This window comes from Gallus gallus, chromosome 14 (genome assembly GCF_016699485.2).
Source record: "Gallus gallus isolate bGalGal1 chromosome 14, bGalGal1.mat.broiler.GRCg7b, whole genome shotgun sequence".
In the NCBI taxonomy this organism is placed as follows: domain Eukaryota; kingdom Metazoa; phylum Chordata; class Aves; order Galliformes; family Phasianidae; genus Gallus; species Gallus gallus.
This window is the reverse complement of record NC_052545.1, coordinates 6149153-6171135: the sequence shown is the minus strand read 5'-3', so window position 1 is coordinate 6171135 and position 21983 is coordinate 6149153. Positions and strand designations below refer to the sequence as shown.

The following is a 21983-nucleotide window of genomic DNA, read 5'->3' as shown; positions in this document are numbered from 1 at the left end:
GCGTTGATGATCTGGATCTCTGGCCTTGAGCCTGGCTCTGCTTTTCATATTTGCAACTTCATGAAAGCATTTTGTTACAGTTATTCGCATGGGAAGGAGAAGAAACACGAGCAACTGCAGCTACTGGCTTTGTCTGAGGTCGTAGACAGCTATAGATATAAATATATCTCACGCATGACAGGGACAACCTAGCAAAGGAAAAGATATTCTTTATATTTGTTTTCCTGCACACCAGTAAATATTTAAATGATGCTGATGACCTCATGCTTTTCTTCAAATTCTGAAGTAAGAGTATACTGGTATCTAGAAGAGGCACCACGGGAATTTCCTGCAGTGCTTTACTGCTCAGCCTTCTGGCAATTACATAGTTGCAGAGATGTTTGTAAGTCAAAGCAGTGTCCTTGATTGGCTGTTAACAGTCTGTTTGCTTTCTTGTTAATGATTTCATTTATTTAGTCAGTTAAAATATAAGCAAGATTGATCTTTATTTGAAAGCAAATAGTTCATAAATTCGAAAAAAGCTGTTGCCTAAAGTGCTATCTGTGCTCAATGTTGCTCCCCATGCCCCTTTTCTGGTCAGAGGGAGCAAGAAGAGCAGAAATGTTGTAATGCTCATATAGAAATCACAGTGAGGATATCCACTTTCCTGTCTCTGACTGAATCTAAGTGCAGTCTGTCTCCTGCAGTGAGGATGAAGCACCCTGATACTGCCCAGGTGAGGCTTCCTCAGCCTCAGTCCGGGCATGAGGTGACTTGTAGTAGGCTCTGCTAACAACACATCCGTATCTTGCTTGATATAATTGTATCTGGAAGACAGGGCTCATCAAAGCCTACTGGATAGGTACATCTTTCTAACAGTCACTCAGTGACTGGAATAGAGGATGTAATGACGCTATGTACCAGGAAGCGTTGGTATACTCTGTGCTGGAGAAAAAGTAAAGGGTGTGTTTGTGTTTCTGAGAGGAAGACTGCTGTTTGATGTTCTGCTCTTATCTTGGCATTAACTAAGCTGGCTCACGAGCTGGCAGGTGATAGTGAGTGCTCCATATCAGAAGTGGGGCGGTAGCAGGAGCTGAGCTGTGTGTGAGGCCAGGCACGCATCCTGCTGCTTACCCTCTGGCCAGCTGGATTGGGCACCTCCATCCCACACAGGAGTGGGGGCTGAGAGCAGCAGCAAGGCAAGAGGGGAGAACCCGAGGAAGGGAGACTCCAAGGAAGGCCAAGCAGCTCTTCTCACCACAATTGGGCCCCCAGCTGCAGCAGGGTGCATGTGCATTTGGGTATGGTTATGTTGACAGAAAACCTGCTAATTTTGACAGGTAGCTGGTGCAACTAACAGACAGAGGACACAACTCTTGCTGCTACCCTTATGGCCCACTTTCTAGGATGCAAAGGATATGGGAACGTAATACTCAGTCTGGATTTCCTGCTGGCATGTACTTGTCTCTGTTACTAGATTTTGAGCAGATAACAGGGAATAATACTTGCAGAGACTTTTGCTTCACTTGGAAACCTAAACATCACTGACTTCTTATGAATGTATTTTAAGTGCCTTAGAGAATTTTCACAGAATCCCAGACTGGTTGAGGCTGGAGACATCTCTGGGTCCCTCTGGTCCCACCCTGCTCCAGAGCAGATGCCCAGCATCACGTCCAGGTGGGATTGGACATCTCCAGGGAGGAGATCCCACAACCTCTCAGGGCATCCCCATTCCTCTCAGGACTTACCCTATACCTCAGGACTGTCACTGTGTTTTTGGGATGACTGTGTAGATACTTCCAGTTGAATATAACTGTAACCCTGCCAGGAAGCTGACACCTGTGCACAGGTAAGGTTGTGAGCCTCAAGTCCAACTAATTAGAAAGATATCATTAGAATTAGTCATGCATTATGCTGAGAACTCACAGTGAACTAGGAAATAGCAGCAGAAAAAACACAGCGTATATTTCTAGGCATATGATTCATTTATATTGAGCAGCTTTGCTTGTACACAAGAAACACATTGCATGCAGAGTTTCAGAAGACACGAACCTGTGTCCTGTAAGCAGGAAGGAGCTCACTGCCATGCCTCACACCTCGCTGCCAGGGCATCAGACCCTGACCAATCTGTCCTGGGATACTGAGACCTGTTCAGAAGTGCACTGTACGGGACCAGTGCTCCTGGGGGGTTCTGTCTTCTTCCTCACCCTTCTGCAGCTCTCCCTGACTTTTGCATGATTCCTTTCTCCAGAAGTAGGTCAAAGCAAGTGGACAGCAGTAAATCTTAATGGGTGGTGGAGGAAGAGATTTTCCTCGTATAACAATTATGATGAAAGTGTGTTGACTTGTTAGGGATTAACATCACCAAAGCAAGTTTGCTTTCCATTAGACTCTTCTCTACACGACATTGTTGAGTGAAGATTAAACATTGCTTTCCCTGTTTTATGAAAGGGAATAGGAGCACAAAGGTGTAGTCTTCAGTCTGAAATAAAGGTGAGTTTTTTACTTAGACTCCCAGTGCTGGAGGAAACTCCAGAGAGATAAGTGAGGTACTTTGCATATTCTGCTTGTTGGTGGTAGGGAATGAGGAAAGGATAACAGGAGGATGAGCATTTCTCTGACTAATCTGCAAGCAATACAATGGTTTTGTCTGTGACCAGATTTTACCACACTTAATGTGGAGCAAGAATAGATTTTGCCTGCATGAAAACCGTATTTGCGCACATTGGCTGATCCTTGCTTGGTTTCCATTGAGCTGTGCTCCTGAGGATGTTTTCCACAGGGCTCCCGAGGTTCCATCCTGCCCCGCAGTGGGTCTCAGCACACAGGCACTGTGCTCTTACCACGGAAAACATTCACCAAACACCTCTTGTTTCTTTGCTCTAGGAAATGATGCAGGAAACTTTCTCTTGCCATAGGCTTAAGTTTCATTCTTATCCTTCCTGGAAGATTTATTCTTGAGACACATTTTTGCCCTTTGCGTAACCTTAGGAAAACACACAACTTTTACAAAGGAGCTATGAAATTGTTGCAACAGGTGCTTTGTAAATGTCTTTTTAGTGTTTTATGGGTTATAAGCACACCGGTTGAGGAGGGTGGCTTTCTCCCCTGCCCTTGGTGGCTGTGTCCCGAGGGCACGTAAGGGAAAACCAACAAATCTGCTCTGTACTTTCACCCTCAGCTGGTGCGTGTGAGGTCTGGGGGTTGCCACGCTGCAATGGTTTTTTACCAACTGGGGGCTGGAATTGTGCTGCCAGTGACCTGGGAGTGGTCTGGACCCCAGAGCATGGGGACAACAATGGGGGTGTCCCTGGCACCTGCCTGTGGCAGGAGATCGGCCTGCACTGTGGGCAATTTGCTGTGATCCAAACAAAAATCCACTGCTGGGTATTGCAGAATGCATTTTTGGTGCTGGGCAGACTCTGCAAGTTAACCACCTGGACAGAGGGGTCCTGCAGCCCCACTGCATCAGGCTCCAGTTGTTACACACACATTGTCACAACTCTTCCTCACTAAGATTATCACTAAGGAAATCTTCCATGAGGGAGTAAGCCACTGGTGAAGTTCAGCCCTGGGGACCGCTGTGTCCTGAATTGGATTCAGCTGCTCACTGAAAAATACCTCTTTCTGTGCAGCAGCTGCAGGAGTTAGGAGGAAATCAAATACCTTCTTCTGGATTAAGTACTGTGAAATCTCTCATCTGAGACTTTGTGAATGTCGGACTTCTTATTGTTTATGAGGTGAAGGATATTATTGTCAACTCCGGTGTTTGATTTTTTCTTCCCTTTAATCAGTGTCTGTTTCTCTATTTAATGGAAGTCTAAAACCTCTTTGTACTCTTAAAATCGGCTTTTAGCAGCTGGTCTTTTCATTAAAGGTGCTGATAGGTTATGTGCTATCACAGGTGACCTTCAAGAACAGCAAAGGGCAGGTTTTGATCCTGAAGGTGATGGGGGAGAAGTCTGAGCTCTCATACCAGCATCACTCCCAGCAAAGGCCCCCCTCTGCCTTGCCCATGGCACAGCACCTTCCTTTTGCTCTCTCTGTCTCGCAGCTGCAGGATCTTAAGTGTGCCTGGAGGACTTTTTCTCTCTGCCTTTCCCTAGTGAGTTTGCAGGGGATCACTGACTCCAGCAGTTCCTCCTGTGTTGGACATAAAAAGATAAATGCATGAGTTCGGGTCTCACACACCTGCAGCCGTGAGCAGCTCAGACCTAATCCTGTATGTGGAAGAGGACGTTTGTAACACGGCTCTTTTTTGTTCATGCACGTGTATTTGTGAGATGACCACTGCTTGTTGGGCTTTGGAAGCGGCTGCTGCAAGGCTCGAGTTCTGGCTCTTGTGGATATAGGATTGGTTCGGATGATTGTCTTACTCCACCTGTTTGCCTTCCAGTTCAATCCACCAACTAAAAGTTATTCGTGGTTTGTATGAAATGAAAAGAAAATCATACCCTTGGTGTCTGTTTCATATGGACATTTTACATGTGCATGTAAACAGCCCTGCAGCAGCACCAAATGAGCTCTGCTCAGTTGTCAGACTGCGGGCTCTTAGGGGCAGCTGCTCTGCTTTTGCTCCCATGTTCAGGCAGAGGCAGAAGTAATTGTGGAGAAAAATCTGTATTTGTGCTCTGCTTTCTCAAAGCTGGACAGTCCCCTGCCACATATTACCTGCTATATGATGTACCCCATAAAACGATCAAAGAAAAAGTAATTGCTCTACCTCAAAAACTGTGTAAATATACACCGATGATGCAATGACAGTGCCTGATACTTGGAGTCAAATGCTCTCCTTCCTGGCAGTCGCTCCTGACTGCAGTTAATAGTTACACACCTGCAGGTATTGATTCTGGGCAGGATGGTGTGAAAGTAGCAGAAGACATTCAGTAAGCACAACTTACTGTTGAGGAGATTTGTGCCCAAATGAGCCAACACAGAAGTGGAGTTAATAGATTCTTCTGGTCCATTCTCCATCTGTCCCTGCAAATGTGGCACTGATCTGCAATAGTTTTGGGGTGATTTGAGGGTGCTCTAGAAGCAGTACCATGGCTGCTAGTTTTGCTCATGCTTTGCTTTGAGGTCCCTGTCACCAAGCAGTCTATCCCAGAGCATCAGCTGTCCACGCAGTGCGGTGGATCGCCAGCCCCAGATGGTTGCAAGCCTCCACGTAGTCTCACCCTCCTGTTGTAGCATTGGGTGATGCTTTCTATGTCTTGCTTCCGCTTTACAGCCTCTACATGACTGCGCTGAGAGCTTCTAAACGTGGCAGAGCTTTTGGAATTGTCAAAAACAAGGCCATTACTCTTCTTGCTTTACTGGCAATCGCAGTATTTACAGACACAGAATGAAAATATATCTAAACTTCCTCCAGTGGTCTGGTACGTGTTCAGAGAGTTCAGATTTTCTGAAGACTTCCATTGTCTCTGGCTTTTCCCATTTAGGGTAAACAGTTTTAAACCTTTACACTTTTGGAAATCCATTGTGCTTTGTGTTTGCTCTGGGATAGAAAACCAACACGGCGTGTTTTGCTTGGTGTTGGCCACACAATGGCACCAGTGCACATGGCCCCATCCCAGAGCACAGTTGTGCTGCTGGAGGAGCTGCCACCTCCATTGGTGGCTTGCAAATGCTAAAAGACCTCTGGATGCAAAGATATACTCTCACCACAGAAGCCAGCCAGGTTTAACAGCACATGACTTTGCTGGGCCAGCTACAAGCAGAGATGGAGGATCTGACCCTGGTGCAGCAAGTCTGCCTTGCACAGCAGTATCCGTGTCACCCTGTCAGCCGGGGAGTGCCCGGAGAATGCAGGGAAGGGGTTTTCCCACCAGATGTGTGCGTGGGACTGGAGTGCTCGCTGCATAGCTTTTCCTTAACAAAGGAGATCAGGGGTCCAGCAGCAATAGATCAGACTTCACCAGCACACCTCCTTTGTCCACAGCAGCTGCCACCCTGCAGGGCAGGGACAACCTCATGTATATTCATGAAACCAAAGTTCTAATTAGTGTGTTTTCTAGCAGCTCAGAAGTCATCTTGTCTGGCTTCCCAATGGGATTCTGTGTTGGTTGGTTGTGATTTATTTATTTATTTGTTTGTTTGGATACGTGAAAGGTCCTCTGCACCTGTTGCTGAGGGATTTAAGAAGCCCAGTGTAATCGGAAAATTAAAGGGAGGGCAGGGCTGAGCCTCTCCATTTGGGCTCCAGTAATGATAATGATTCAATTCAGGCTTCAGTAAAGAACGGAGAGCAGGCAGGGCAAGCGGCCACATCACACAGATGCCCCTAGACCAAGCTATAACCTGAGGCATGCCACAGCCACAGGTCAGGGAGAGGACGGCCTTCCAGGGCTGTAATTACCAATCAGGCAGTGCCTGAGGGCAGCAAGGAGCCATATTGCTGCAATGAAGCAAATCCATCTCCTTGCTGGGCTTTTCCCACCAGGCAGGCTGTGCTGCACAGTGCTGTCTGCCAGGCTGACCCATGGCCCTGGGGCTCTCCTGGGAGCAGTTCTACACCTTCCTGTCTATTGCACTGAATTCAGGTGAATACCCAGGCCTGAGGCAGGATCTCAGAGTGCTTTAGGTGCATATTTACACATGAAAACCTTTGGAATTTCTTCAGTTATGCCCCTGGGACCTGTTCATCCTTTGCTGCGGCAGTGTTAGCATCAACGTCTCCCATCTCTTTCTGAGAGCACACAAACGTGGATAGGGCTACCGGGGCTCCTTTAGAAGCCAAGCACCTTTTACTAAACAGGTAGGAGTAATTAGTGAAGAGATTTGTAGCAGCTGGCATGTACATGAAATCCTGTCTGATTTGTGCTTTACAACCGTGTTCGTGATCAGCTCTGGGGACTGCTGTGATTGCAGCCCAAGCTGTTATGGCCGCGGGCAGCTCCCATGAGGGTGTTGGTGCAGCAGAGCCATAAATGAATCCGTTGAAGGAAATGCAATGCTCTGTCTGAGAGCAGCTGTTGCTGCTGCCACCCAAAGAGCTCTGCTAACACCAGGGGATGATAAACTCAGTGACAATAGAAACCCAGGGATGATATAAACCCAGAAATGATGAACCCAGGGATGACAAACCAACCTGGCAGCAGGGACAGGCCATTTACTGGCAGTATTCTCCAAAGGTTGCGATAAGATAAGGCGCCTTTCTCCAGCTCCCTGAACTATGCCCCACCATTTGTGCTCAGCATTTGCACATTAAAGACAGGAGAGCAGGAAAGAGGCATGTGATAATTGCAAAATGACGGAGTTTTTCCTCAAGCTGCTGGGCGGAGGAGGAAGAAGGGAAGGAGTGCAGCCCCAGGTGCCGGTGCCCTGCCTCCAGCCCCAGTGTATTTAAGCTGCAGGAAGCCGTGCTCTGCTCAGCCTCCAGCTGCAGGACAAACAGTGTGGGAAGATGAGTCGGTTCCCAGTGGATGTGAAGGCTGTAGGCTTGATGCAATGCAGAAAGCAGAAGGTATTTTAACCCGATATATTTTTTTTCCCTTAAATGTTATCTATTTTTAGTTATTTCAGGAGTATGCATGCTCATTATCCTTCAGTGTTATTATCTGGGACATGGGTCCCTTAGACTTGTTTATAATCATCCAGCTCGTAAGAAAATAGTTATCTGGTACTCTGCTGTTTTTCTCTTCACTGTTTCAGACCTTCTTTCTGCTTTTAATGCTCGTTTGGGACCCTAAAATTAAGGAAATATTTTGGTAGGCTTAGCTTTTAATTTCATCTCTTATGTGACAGTCTGGCAGCCCAAACCAACGACTCAATCACAGATCCTGTCGAATGCTCATGGCTTGAAAACATCCAATATTGAACATCATGGTAAGGATGCATTCTTTTTCTCTTCTCTCTTTCCAGAAGTACATGATGTTCGTGTCCTGGTCAGATCAAAACAACATTCTCATCTACCGGACACTTGAAGAATTTAAGAGATTCCATGTAAGTGAATATCTCCCTGGAAATAATATCCACATCCTGGGTAGGAGGAAGGAGCTCAGCATCCCTACTCTCCCTACTCACTGCTTTGTCTCACTTCTAGAAAGAACTGAAGAGAAAATTCCCCATTGAGAGTGGGTCACTCAGGAGATCTGACCGGACTATACCCAGGTTTAAAGGTAAGGAGGAGAACTCACTGAGGGATCAACAGACACAGAACAGCTGTTGTGGATGACATAGACTTGAGTCACTAGCCATCATTGACTTAAAATAGCATAGAAACACCTGGTTTAGGGTATAAATGCACTTGGTAGATGAGCCATGTTTATTAGCTCAGGGCTCTTAGTAACATTTACACATGAACTACAATAAATTTTAGATATGCAGAAATTTAATCAGGAGCTATTTTAAAACAAGGGGACAGAGGCAGCTGGGTATGCTTGGGTGGGGGTGAGATAAGCAGGGCACTGCTGTGCTCAGGCAGAAGATGCTGCTCCGATCCAGGTCTACTATTGTCTTGAATCAGCTTTACTCTTGTTATTCTAAAGATATTAATGGGAAACAGAAGAAGAGTGGGAAGATAAACAGGTCCCTGGAGCGACTGAAATTGCTGGAAACTTACTCACAAGAGCTGCTGAAAGTGGATGCTAAAATCTCCCAGAGTGAAGACGTGATTCAGTTTTTCAAGGCCCAAACTCAAGACCTCGATCCCTGCTTTCCTGAAGACAGGTCTGAAATCCTATTTGTATTTTTTGTTTGTGTATCTCTTCACAAAAGAGAAATGTTATAGAAGACAGATAGAAAAATACCAGTTACATTTTGGAGAAGAGCAGAGATGTTCTACCAAATTTTTCTACTGTTTTGATATCTAAGCTGCTCTCAGTCCACTGAATAACCATGATTTTACTGAAATTACTACTTGACAGCCTTCCACGGGAGTTTTCAGTAAACCAACATTAAACTTTGCTTTTTCAGTGTTGTAATCATGCCATCAGAAATTGGAGGGGAAAAGAAGAAGGAGGTGCAGCAGCAGCAGCTCTCCATTACATACCCTCAGGTGTCTCAGAGCTACCGCTGCATTGAAACCTTTGAAACCAAAGACACAAAGAACAAGACTTTCAAAGTCGCTAAGAAGGAGATTGTTGAAGTGTTACTGAAGGACATGACCGGTAGGTTTCATTAAGATCCTTCCATTTCAGAGATAGATGCTGAAAGATTTCTAGATTGATTTAAGGCTCGGCAAATATTAAGGCTTTAACATCAAGCACATAGGTGATGTTGGTACATGTGGAGTGTTTACCTCGATTTAGACAGGAGGAAACAAGTGACTTGTTCTTTTCTAATTGAGGGATGCTTGAGTCTGAGCTGAGACCCGGGACCTTATTCCCATCAGAAAGCTTTTCATGCTTTGCAGAGCCCAACATGTATGGTGCACTCTGGTCTAGACAGAGCTCTGCCAAAATGCCAGCACTGAGCTGGTCTATAGAACACCTGCCTATGGCTGCTGCCTGCGCCCCTACACTGGGATGTTACTGATCATCTCTCTGCTTTCCGCTGGCTTTACAAACTTTGTTCTGCTGTTTGCTGCAGGGTGGTGGCTTGTGGAAAATGCAGACAAGCAGATAGCCTGGTTCCCAGCCTCGTACCTGGAACAGATCAGTGCTCACAAGGACATCCAGAACGTCGAGAGCTCAGATGAGGAGGGTGAGTATGGTTCAGTCCCTAGGCAGCAACTCTGGTTTCCAGATCACACCTTGCTCATCCTTCATAAAATGGGCTCTGAAGTCTCCCTAGGCCTGGGGCTGTGCAGTTGGGCAAGAATTCTGCACAGCTTTCTCTCCATAAGACAACACAGCCTTCTCTTCGCCCCCCAGGCAGCCTGTACTTTGTCATGCGGGCCTACGAGGCACAGAAAGCAGATGAGCTCTCTCTGAACAAAGGCGTGGTGGTGGAGGTGGTCAGGAGATCAGACAATGGCTGGTGGCTCATCCGGTAAGCAGACTTCTCCAAAGCTGGTTTGAGATGAATACTTTCCCCTTCCTGACGCCCTCTGTGCACACAGGCCTTGTGTGCTCCCCCACCTATGTCGAGGCCAGAAGAGTCCCTCAGTTCACTGTTGCTTTTCCCTATTCCTCTTCAGTTACAATGGGCGCAAAGGCTACATGCCCTCCATGTGCCTCCAGGCCTACAAGAACCCCCATCACAGGCTGCAGACCATCATGAACAGCGGGCTCCACATCTCCACACCCAACCTCTGCTCCCCCTCTCCGGCTCTCCAGCCCCTGCGAGACAGCACAGCGCGGGACTGCACCTCAGGGGACGGCAGTGATGAAGATGTGAGCTCCTCGAGGAGCAGATCACAATCTCTGCCCAGGGTCATCTCCACTCCAGACCTGGAGTCTGACAGCTCCTCGCTCAGCTCGGGCAGTGCACCCAGCGGTGTGCTGAGCTGGAAGTCGGACTTGTCCAGGTCTCTGCCTGAAGTGGAGCAGGCGGTGAGCCCAGTCCTTGGACGCGCCTCAGCCACACACAGCAGCAAATCTCCACGCCTCACCTACAAGGACAGGAACGACTCAGGCTTTGTGGAGCCATCTGCTGCTGACCTAAGCTCCCTCGCTGATCCAGAGGTGCCCACCGGTGCCCCCAAGGTGCCCATGCGTCCCTCAGCCCATGAGATCCTTCAGAGGTGCAGCACAGTCACCAAACGAGCTGTGCAGCAGTCAGCTGCCTGCCCGCCCCTCCAGGCCCTGCATCCCCTGCCCAGTGCTCACTAGGGCCCCATGCCTTACACTGAGGGGACCCCTGCTTCCAAGGCTTGCAAACATGGCTTTGCTGGGTTAATGCTGTAGCATGCACACCATCGCCAGGGAGCTTTAACCAGGGCACACCACTGTTACTAACAGAGCTGCAGTAGGATCCAGCAGCTCCTGTTTAACATAGGTCACTTAGGGCTCAGTTCCCTTCACATATTTATCCTGCAACACATTGATCAAAATGTCACCATTTTCTTGCATTAATCCTCACACTGTGGCTACCTTGACAGTACTGGAGAAGAGAGGAGTGAAACCCCTAGCTACAGACATGTGAACAACATTTATCTGAAACCCTGGAATATAAATATTTAAGTTCTATTTAATTTTTTTACTTTAAGGTTACGTGAACTTGGGTAGTAGAAAACCAGCCAGGCAAAGATATCTATGAATTGGCTGGATCCTCTGAATGGCTGAGGACAAAAAACATTGGTAGTGACTAGGAACTTCATCTCTTACCTTGCCTTAATGACATTCTGCAGGCACAGAGCTAAAAATGGCTGTAGTATTGTTTGTTTGGTGGCTGGGTAGGGTGGCCGAGGCCAGAGCTCACAGTTATGAGCAAAACTTAAAGAGGGGGGTCTGATAGTTACTGAAATTTACAGTGCATCCTCCAATAAATTCATCGGCTAAAACTGAGTTAGAAAAAAAGTTATAGGAAAACCTAGGACTTTTATATAGATTGCTACCTTTAATTTTAGTTAGCCTCCCATGTATGTCTGTCTTTTTTTTTATCAGGCAATTTAGCCACCTTGCAAGGTGTTTGTATTGTTCTAAGTTTTATACATTTGTCTCTGAAATAAAACGCATACAAATATCTAGGAGGACTGTGTAGTTTTTGTACTTCAAAGACTTGCTCGTTGGAGAATTAAAATCACTCACACGCCTGCCAAGTGCTGCATTTGGGGCAGGAAAGGTGACAGACCTGCCTTGGCCCAGCCTACATTTTGCCCAGGTACAGAGAATATTCAATGCTTAGACAACACTGATCTATGCACACCTCCTAGCCAAACTTCAGGATATATACAGTGTGGCCAGCAGTACCTCCCAGCTCCATAGCCTTTACAATCACTGTAAAGACAGCTCTCTCACAGCCAGATTCTGCCTTTTCTCCAAACTGAGCACTCCTATTGCCCAGGGCTCAAAATCCAGGCCGTGAAAATACAAAGGGAAGCCACAACTTGCCCAAAGGAACAAATCCTTCCTTCGATTAAATCCCAAGGAGACTGAACAATGGTCTTGTTTTAGAAATTCAATTTAAAAAAAAAAAAAAAAGATATTATAAAATACAGAGTATTCCAGTTGCTGTATCTGGTGGGAAAGCAGTTCAGACTCCTGTCAGGAAACAGCAGCTGGTGAGGGAAGAGTCACAAAATCATATCTTCCTGCTGTGACACGTCGGACAGCTTCATGTTTTGCCACATGAAGTCGATGAACATGGAGGCCTGCAGCAAGCGGCTCAGCCTCTGAAAGTGGCGCTCTGCAAAGAAAGAAAACTGATGGTTGGTATCACAGGGGGAGAAGTTCAGCAGAAATAGGTACAGAAAACCTCTCTGCTGTTTAGAAGAGAGCAGACGGAGCATTCACAACATAAGAGGAGACCTCACAGAGGCACAAACTGTGGAAAAACTCTCTGTCCAGGTCAATAAAGAGGCCACAAGGCACTATGTCACACAACACCAGGATCTTAGAACGGCGTGAGCTGGAAGGGACTTCAGAATTCATCTACTTCCAACAGCACTGCCACAGGCAGGGACCCCTTCCTCTAGACCAGACTGTTCAAAGTCCCATCCAACCTGGCCCTGAACCCTTTCCAGGGATGGCAGATCCACAACCTCTCTGGGCACCCAGTGCACAAAACAGGAAGAGTTCAGATCTCACATCAGCAGAGGGTAGCTGAGACTGCATACAATCAAGTTCCACAGCACATCATCGCAGGCACCTCCCAACAGCTCTAGACTGGATTCATCTGCCCACTGCCCAACTGTTCCTGCAGCACCGCTCACCGGTGTAAGGCAGCAGGGACTCCACAGCAGATTTAATGCCCGAGTACTGCAGGAGGTTGTCTGGTGCTTCGTGCTTCAGGAGGGTTTCAATGACAGCTTGAGCCTCGTGGCAGTTTCGAGAGTTCGTATTCCATGTCACCAAGAATGTTAACACCGCCTCTAGGGAAGAAGGACATTTGTGCACATTGGCTGTGCAAAAAACCATCTCTTCTGTCTCACAGATCAGCTTTAATTTCACTTTGGAAAATAGGCCCTAAATCTGAATAGTTTTAGCTCTAAAACCACGTGGTAACAAACCTTTCTGATCCTTCCGCAACCGAGCAATGTTCTCTTCCAAGCGCTTTCTCCCATCGCTTTCCTTGAGGATGGCTAAAAAGAAGAAATTAAGGGTCAGGGAAAGACAAAACTGTTTCAAGAATGAGGCCCATGCCTGCCTCCTACACTGTGGATTCTATGGAAAATACCATCCCCTGTGACAGTTCTGAACCTTTAGGAGTATGTGGAGGCTAAAATAGAGGCTTTCAGATAATTTGACTTTAGTAATTTACTTTAACTTCAGTTTATTAAAGACTTCAGACTGTAGTCTGTGTCTGACTTCAGTCAGTGTCTATCTGGAAGAGACAGAAAGCAGAGAGGGAACAAAAAAACCCTTCAGAGTACAACATGAACCCACCTTTAATGACCGTCAACACTGTGTGCGGACGATCCAGAGAGATTGCCAGCCCTAATGCTTTGAGGTATCTTTTCTCATGGAGCAGGTTAGAAAGCTCTTGTTCTCTGGAAAACAGATCAGTCAGGAGTATGAGACAAGTATTTGGTCGATGGAACAGCATTCAGTACAGAAAGTAGCTGATTTGGCAGTAATGGTGCGCAGAGGTTTAATGCCATGAAGTTAATAGTGCATGCCACTGAATGGTTCAGTGCCCTCATTGTGCAGATAATTACCCCAGGCACGTTCAAGGGATTCTTGAATTACTCAATGCTGGCTGAAGCGGGACAAAATGAAAGGAGGTTTCATGGTTTCACATGACTTATCTTAGTAGCATATAAACAGGAAACCAAGCCATTAGCAAGCTAACAATATTATAGCAAGGATTTAAAGGAATTAAACTTCTACGAAGCAGAAAAGCCTACTGGTGCTGTGGCAGCATCTAAATCTCTACAGGACAGCCTTCGAATTAAGGGGAGTTGGATGGCTCTAAGTGTGGAGAGTTTAACCAGACATAATGCACCTTTCATGGCCCACTGCTACCCAGAATCAACTTACTTCATAATCTGCTCCTCCCGTTTAGCTTGTGCCTCTTCCTGTTCAATTTCAGTGACATCCTATAAAACCAGGACATAACTTTGTCAAACCTTGCTTGAATTCAGATGAAAGAGTCACTAAGTGATCAGAAAATAATGTTCTGCAGCAATTCAGTGTGGCCAAAACAACCCAAACCAGACCGAATAAAAAATATCCCAGATACACCTCACTGATGTAATTGCAAGGTGCATAAAATGAGGACAGCACGTATCATGCTGGAACGGTGAGGAACAAATCACTGAGATACTGAATGCTGCAAATGCATTCTGATCACGAACCCAGAGAAGAGCCAGAAAGACCCTGCACTGTACCTTCCACAGTGTGATGGAGGAGTCGCTGGATGCTGTCACAACCATGTCGTCCTGCTTGTTGGTGTGAAGACCCCAAATTTTATCTTCATGGCCATCTAATGTTTTTACACACTCATTCGTTTTAATTGTCCAGAGTTTTAAGAGACCATCAGAACCACTTTTGGAACAGGGGAAAAAAACCAACACAAAAACACAAACTCAGAGAATCACTGGACAGACCCATTCTTGCTCTACCCCACCCAAAATATTGAATAAACTCATCCCAATACCTATCAAATATGAGCAGAATTAACCAAACACCTGGAGATATCTAAAGAATTTCAACTTGCTCCTGGTAGTACTAGCATCCCCTCAGGTGATTCCATCCTGGAATGCCCGCTTACCTATGCTTCTTCATATGCCCTGTTGGCATTTCTGGTCTGTTACAAGGAAGGGCAATTCAGGAGATAAACTGCATTCTTTCCTGCTTCTAGCTGGAGAACAAACCCTCTGCAGCTAACACTAAAAGTTTAGCCCTGGCCGCTCACGCCTCACCAAAAGCAGTAGGGTGAAATGCATCCTTAGCTCTGCCCTGTGGTGTATGTCACTAACCCAGCAATGTCAGTAGAGCTAACTGGAAACCACGGTGTAACTGGAGAGGAAAACAAGCCACGTCTCTGTCTCATGGCCTAAACATGGCACCTTCCTACCAGTCTTTCTAAAACTAAATCCACTGCACAATCTTGCTGGTCATACCGGCTGTGTTTTCTGATTCATTCTGGCTTCTTGTTAGGCACTTACCCACTGAGCAGCTGTGTTCCTCGGCTTACAAAAATGATCTTCAGTACAGAGGCATCGTGACCTTCAAAGGTCTGGAAAACAAGGAAGAAACTCCAAAGTATTCGAGCTGTTGCCAGGTTTTCAAAGAAGATCCTCTTTCAAGGGAATAATATTTACTACCAAAGCCCAGATAGGTAAATTCAAAAATCAATCAATCAATCTCTGTAGCATGTGAGAGTTGCCTTGAGCAAGGGGCAGTCTGAGCTGTTGTTACCTTCAAACAACTGAAGTCCTGAAGACCCCAAAGCTTTAGGGTTCCATCTGCTGAAGAGGTGGCTAAAATCTGATCCACGGGAGAGAACTGCACACACCAGATTCCACGCTTATGTCCAGTGAAGACACCCAGCAAAGAGCAATCAGGACAGGACCACAGCTTGGCCAGCCGATCCTGCGAGCCCGTGGCAATGAGCTTGTCATTTGGAGACACTGCCACACTGTTTATGTCCTAGTAAAGTCACAGAAACAGAGAGAGCAAAGCAGTACAAGTCTTTGCTTTTGCTGTCAAAGAGCTATGAATTGCAGGGTATAAAACAGGAGAGCACTTAAGGACTAAAAATACGCTCTCACATCAGGTGGAACTTTACCTTGTCATGACCTCTCTCAGTCATTTGTGCATGAAGGGTTTCTGGACCGGAGATCAAGGCTGCTTTTGCTTTGGAAGTGAGAGATTCTGGGATATTCCACACTTTTATTGTGCAGTCCTGGCTGCTGGTCACTACAAAGCTCTCTTTCAACCTGAAAGGGGGAAAAAAACATGTGAAGTATAAGAAAGCAAAACAGTGGTTTCCACTACACTGAGAAAAGGCCCTCTCCCCAACTGGAATCTACACAGTCGCTCTGCTGTGACATTAAACAGAGCGTGAGGGCTTTTTTCGAGTTGTCTTTCCTTTTACTTAAGTCCCTGGGATAACCTCCATCTATTCAGCCATTAGCCCAGAGCACTGCTAGCTTTCCTCATTTACACACTAAGGCATATGGCAACTTTTGAACAAGCTGGAATTCCAGACTGTTAGGAAGCACAAAGAAAGGAGAAGAGCTGATAAACAGATATGCTATTAAAGCAAGCACCTTCATAGGCACACTCCCTCCATTCCCCAGTCATTTCCTCCATATTACTTGAGCTTCATCTAGCAAATTAAACAGCTGCTGTTCTTTAAGCCAAATGGAAGGTAGACTGACAAAGAAATGCAAGCTTCACAGCTGATGGGCAAATGTGCATCCAAGAAAGAAAACGACATTCTTCCTTCAACTCAGAGCACCATGACAAGCTAAACTCAAACATTACAAACAATATTATTCAGAAGCAGACATTCACCAAAACATTCACCGAGGACCAGCAAAGCAGCCATGACTCATGCTTGCAAAGGTAAAACTTTGTTTGACTTTCATTACCTTGAGCAAGAGACAGCGCCTACCCCATGAGCATGACCCAATCCTTGGGCCACACACACCACCCTTCCATCTTTATTCATCCGCCACACTCGAATGCTTTTGTCCTGTAATGGGAAAGAACAGACAAGTGATCAGCCCTCTGCACATCTACTACATCCATAAGCCTGGCTATTCAATGGCTTTTAAGCCTGTATCTTTGCCTGCATTCATCAGAGCAAGGGAGCAACATTTGAAAGGAATAATGGAAGACTCTTGTATTTTAGAGATGTAGCAGTCGTAAATGCCATCTCAACAGAAGCCCTTTCTGCCACACAGGAATATAACAACTCTATCCATAAAGATCACTAGCAACGAAGAGTTTCATTCAATGAAGAATGCCTACGCACCTTAGCACAGCTTACAAACATCAGGCCTTTCCTGAAGACATCCAAAGCAAGAATTGTTTCTAAACAGAGGAAGAAAAAACAGCTGGATGCAAAGGAATACTGAAATCAGACAACAGAAATGTATTAATTAGTATGGAGTCCAAAGCTCAATGATTAGGGCCGGGTTTGAGAGACTCAGGAACATATCTGCACTCCTTACAAAGTGACAGGTTGCTCATGGCATTGGTGCAGGTCTGTCACTGCAGCCACAAAGCAGCATTCAGAGCAAGCCCTCCCATACCTACATCCTCAACTCCAAATTAAACTGATGTCAGTTATTGAGAGGGACTGAACTGACAGATCTGGATAAAGATAAAGCAGCATTTGCAAAATCAGGAACGCACAGATAAATACCTTCCCCACAAAATGCCAACAAAAACACAACCAAACCATCAAAATAAGTCGTGATGCTGCTCCAGGCAGAGCCCGATGACTCCAGTCCCCACATAAGAGTTGTGAGAAGTGGGATAAAGAAATACTTTGACATCTTTCACCCACCCACATCAGAGCTGACCACACACACACACACCTGTGTGGCCATAGAGGATCTGGCAGTGGGATGTTGACAGTTCAAACACTTTCAGCTGAGGGCTGTTGGTAGCCACAACAATGTGAGAATCACCAGGCCCAAGGAACTTCACATCCAGAACCTCATCATTGTAACCTGCAAGCTGAGGATGGCAGAACAGAAAAAGTTTAACAGAGAAAAGCACCAAATGGTACCATACTCAGCAAGGCTGCGTTATCTTTCACTTAATTCTGCATGCAAAGATCTCATTAGACATAAGCTGGAATACAGAAGGGATTTCTGTCTGGGCCTATTCTGCCTTCCCTTTGGCTTTATTTGTGCAATATCCCTCCAACTCCAAGAGTGAAACTGGCTTTCTGGCTTGTAACCAAGGAACAGTTCAGGAACAAACTTTCAGCAATAAAGCTTGTTATTTCAAGAATAAAGCTTTCATTAGAAGCAGAGCTGAGCCTAAAATACTGATAAAAGAGGAAAAGAGAGGCTGAGGGTTGTTACCTGCTTCCTGAGCTGAAGAGTTTGAGCATCATAGAAAACAATGTTGTGCTCCACAGACACCGTAACTATCTCATTTCTCTCAGGCACAAGCATGCAGTGGGTCAGGCTGTGCTCGCTGGCCTCCTCCTCTGACTCCACGGGCTCAAAGGGCACAGGCTGGCTGTACACACAAGCTGCTGTAGCAACTTCCCAGACTTTCAGGACCCCTAGTGAATAACATAAGTTATGTCAGAGCCACTGTTTTAGACAGTGATTGTTCAAGGAATATAAAACAAACCTTGGCACTGTGCACTGGAAGAAGTCACACAGCTTTAAGGCCTGATTAAGTCTTCCTCATCTGCTGGCATTGGAGGAAATCAGGAGAAGGCTTTGCTTTCCATCCCCCAAGAGTTCAGCCCAACGCTTCCGCCACACAAACCACACATCCCAGGAATAACAGCAATGTAGCACCTTAAGCACAGTCCTTCCTCAGCCCCTAACTCCAGCAGCAACGTGACAGGACGCTCACCTTTGCTGCCAGCCGTGAGAAAGTGCAGCCCTTGTTTCTTCACACCCAGCTGAGAGAAATCTCCTTGTTCAGGCAGCAAGACGGCAGCTTCCACGCTCTACAAGGGAGTTGGCCAAACACCAGCTTAGCACAAAGGGTCAGAGTCCCATTGAAGCAAGCAGCTGTGTTAACAGCACATCAGTGCCAAAAAGCATACAAACCATGCCTCACTGCCCCAGACTACACAGGTGTCTAGGAAAGGCTAGCAGATACAAAGTGATAACAAAGTTTTCTAGCAACTGCTCCTTCTTTCTTCTCCAGAAGTGGGGCAGTGGTGACATATATTTCTACAGATTGCCCATGCACAACTACACAAAGCAAGTACAGAGATAACAAACAGCTTCAGGCAGAGTTTTAAGGGCTTTGGAAAGTACAGACAGAGTAGTCTGACATCACAATATATAAAAACCCGCATTTTATTTACGTACATGTAGGAACCCACACATTATATACGTGAACCTACAAAGACAACTGTGACCTACAAAGGATCTCAAAGGAATAAAAGTGCAACTTCACCTCATAGATAGGAATGGTTCGTATACTTTCTCTGGTTTTCAGGTTCCACACCATGCAGATTTTATCACGGCCAGAACTACAAGATAAAGAAGCAGTTGCAGCATTGAAAACCATACAACTCAATCTCTGAATTCAAATCTGGAGTTGTGGGAGGTTCAGCATCCCTCTGAAGAAGTCCACAATACATTGTCAAGCTGAGACTGAATACTTCTAGCAGTTCTTACCCCCACAGGACAAACTACCCCACCCAAACCTCGCTCAGGTACCCAATCACTACCAAGAGCCAGGGTTAATGAAAAAGCCAATCCCCTGCATTTTTTTACCTAATGAGAGTGTTTCCATCTGCAGTGAATGCCAGGGAGGTGACAGCACTGAAGTGGCCATCCAGCACAGCCACGCACTTGCTGGAATTCAGATCCCAAATTCGGATTTTGTAGTCCATTGAAGAGGAGAAGAGTTGCAGACGGGAGATATCAGGATGGAACTCAACAAGGCTGGAGAAGAGATACACTTGAATGGAGTAGGAATAAGCTGCCTGGCACCTACTTTGCATTAGACCAATATTTAAATAGAAATGCGTTCTACACAAATAATTGACAATAACTGACAATTCACATCAATCCCAGCATCAAGGCATCACATTAAGCAACTGAAAAACAGGGCTTATCCTTACTGTACAACTCCTGAAGATCCTTTCAGGTTGTGTGTGCAATACTGCTTGATCATATCCCAGATCTTAATGGTGCTGTCACAGCCACCTTGGAAAAGAAGAGCAAGCAAGAATGAAGAAAGGAGGTCCAACACAGCAACAGCTGTAAAATTTAATGAGTAACAAAGGCAGCAGAAAGAAAAATGAATCCAGGAGCAATCATTCACACCAAGAGAAGTTCATGAGTACTTCACACTTACAGAGAGCTAGACAAAATCTGACTATTTAACACAGAAGAAACTTTGAGTACAATTAACACATTAAAGTTCACGCCTGTTCTCCATCTTCAAGGAGTCCTAACTGTGCATTTAGATCAACTACGTCACACTGTCTCACAGATCCCTGATAATTACCAGCACTTTACCAGCTTATTCCAGAATAGTGGAAAAACTTTGTCAGTAAGTCACTTTATACAGAGAGAGCCGCTTATGATTCTGTATGGAATAGAGAGCTCACCACCTCCTGCTGCATTGAGCTAGGCTGCAATAGGATCATACCTGTGGCTAACAGCGTTGAAGTAGAGTCAAAGACCATGGTAGCCACTGGTGCTATGTGCACTGCTTTCCACGTGCGCACACACCTGTTCTCTCGCCAATTCCACTGCTTCAGCAGCAGGGCTCGGCTTCCTGTCACAAGAACCTATGGAAAAGCAAGGCAAAGGAAAGCAAGATCAGCCATTTCCTTCAGCATCCACATACAAACAACATAAATATTCATTACTATGATGTTCTTGAAGCTCAGTATCTTGATATTCATTCATAACACTAACACTTGTTCCAAAACATACTAGGAAATGCATCAAACACTTAACAAGTGTCCACAAAGACCTCCTCAAAACTGAGAGACAAATATCAGAAACAACAGGAAACCTCTCCCAGAAGCTCTGACCTGCAGTGCTTCAGCATATGCATGGATGCTGGGAAGCAGCTAGAAAAAACTCTGGATTTAAATGAAACATCAACCAGTAGAGTCTCTGCATATATACAGGATAGATTAGAATGTATTCCTGTCCCCGGATGCATCTTTGTCGTTAATTACAGTAAAACAAAACAACAGTAATTCCTATATCTGCCTTGAACCCAGAAGAGCTGACAGACTCCACCGAGTTCCTTGGGGACATTCAAGGCAGAATACTTCTCAGTCTTTGCTGGCTTTATCAGGAGGCCCAAGAAAGAAAAGCACACAGCAAACACAGCCCTACACGTACCTCATCGTCAGGGCTGAGAACAAACGAAGTGATGTCCTCTTGGTCATCCTTGAAAAATGATAAAAAGAATGCAGTTATTTATCCACGCACTGCTTAGGAGTGCTCTCAAGCCTTCCTTTGCCACAGCTTCTACTAACCCAAGCATACCCAGCACCACACATGCAATGATGGACAATGCAAACACCAGTCAGGTTTGCAGCTCTCAGTCCCCTCTATTTCCACTCCCAAGAGCTTCAAAACGCATCACTCCCAAGGCCTGGGAGCCGCAGGAAAGGCTCCAGGCTTCCCTCACCTGCTCAAGGCTGTGCAGCAGAGATCCCGTTTCGACATCGATCACGTTCAGCTTGGTCCCACAGGGGCAGAACATGAACTTCCCATCCCGGCTTACCTAGAAAATAGAGGATGGAGAGCTGAGAGCAGGCTGTGGGGGTGGCCCAGCGGGGAGCAGGGCGCTCCACAGCCCCTTCTAGAGGCACCGGTCGTAGGCGACCATTACCTGCACTCGTCCTCCTTTATAGAACGGCTCGATTCTCCTCGACACAGCATAACTGAAAGGGGAAAAAAAAAAAGGGAAACGCGTGGAGAGATCGTTAAAACGAAGACAGCGCAGCTCGGCCGCTCCCGGAGGCGGACCTTACAGCCGCACAACCCAGCCCCAGCCCCGCTTACTTGCTCTTGAAGCGCACCACGCTGCCCGCCGCCGTGGCGGCCATGGCACCCCGCGCTCCGCGTGCAGGTCGCTTCCGGGTTTCAAGGGAGGGACTTCCGGCTGCAGGGGTGGGATTTCCGGCGCATGTGAATTACGCACGACCAGACACGGGAAGCGCCCTCCCTCCGTGTCACGTGAGAGAAGGAAACTGGGGACGCGAGCCGCGTCCGTCTGGGCACAGCGCTGCCGTTATGGGACGGAAGGCGGCTGGGAACGGCCTCCCGCTCCTCGGGGCTATTTTCCAGCACGATACCCCCACCCTTCAAACCCAACAGAGTTTGT

General features: G+C 46.3%; 2 protein-coding genes across 4 annotated transcripts; one reads left to right on the top strand and one right to left on the bottom strand.

The window, feature by feature from the left end:
• The first annotated feature begins 7351 nt into the window (after nt 1-7351).
• Nucleotides 7352-11551, top strand: NOXO1 (NADPH oxidase organizer 1). Its single transcript, XM_414847.8, has 8 exons — nt 7352-7444; nt 7843-7923; nt 8024-8099; nt 8469-8649; nt 8896-9089; nt 9511-9624; nt 9795-9912; nt 10061-11551. Exons 1-8 carry the CDS (start codon nt 7385-7387, stop codon nt 10692-10694), a joined length of 1458 nt encoding a protein of 485 aa, XP_414847.5. The 5' UTR covers nt 7352-7384; the 3' UTR covers nt 10695-11551.
• On the bottom strand, nt 10880-21726 carry TBL3 (transducin beta like 3). 3 transcript variants are annotated; one of them, NM_001006166.2, is made up of 22 exons: nt 21662-21726; nt 21489-21540; nt 21285-21380; nt 20993-21040; nt 20283-20424; nt 19750-19834; nt 19400-19570; nt 19077-19152; nt 18522-18618; nt 18014-18219; nt 17519-17660; nt 16951-17009; nt 16565-16668; nt 15757-15907; nt 15387-15617; nt 15134-15204; nt 14354-14510; nt 14004-14062; nt 13410-13513; nt 13034-13105; nt 12737-12895; nt 10880-12210 (listed from the first exon to the last, which is right to left on the bottom strand). In NM_001006166.2, the coding sequence occupies exons 1-22, from the start codon at nt 21703-21705 to the stop codon at nt 12098-12100; spliced, it is 2439 nt and encodes an 812-aa protein (NP_001006166.2). In that variant the 5' UTR covers nt 21706-21726; the 3' UTR covers nt 10880-12097. The 3 variants fall into 3 exon arrangements, with proteins under 3 accessions (NP_001006166.2, NP_001383857.1, XP_040503309.1); NM_001396928.1 differs by lacking the exon at nt 12737-12895; XM_040647375.2 differs by lacking the exon at nt 10880-12210 and having other exon boundaries at nt 12737-12893.
• Nucleotides 21727-21983: the final 257 nt, after the last annotated feature.

Bases quoted from the DNA above. Each gene is read 5' to 3' on its own strand.
- NOXO1 (XM_414847.8), top strand. From the start codon at position 7,385: ATGAGTCGGTTCCCAGTGGATGTGAAGGCTGTAGGCTTGATGCAATGC. The intron at 8,650-8,895 runs GTCTGAAATCCT...TTGCTTTTTCAG, and splicing joins CCCTGCTTTCCTGAAGACAG to TGTTGTAATCATGCCATCAG. The intron at 9,913-10,060 runs GTAAGCAGACTT...ATTCCTCTTCAG, and splicing joins AATGGCTGGTGGCTCATCCG to TTACAATGGGCGCAAAGGCT.
- TBL3 (NM_001006166.2), bottom strand. From the start codon at position 21,705: ATGGCCGCCACGGCGGCGGGCAGCGTGGTGCGCTTCAAGAGCAA. The intron at 13,106-13,409 runs GTGGGTTCATGT...TCTTCTTTTTAG, and splicing joins AGTGTTGACGGTCATTAAAG to CCATCCTCAAGGAAAGCGAT. The intron at 12,211-12,736 runs GTGAGCGGTGCT...CTTTCTTTGCAG, and splicing joins GTCCCTGCTGCCTTACACCG to AGCGCCACTTTCAGAGGCTG.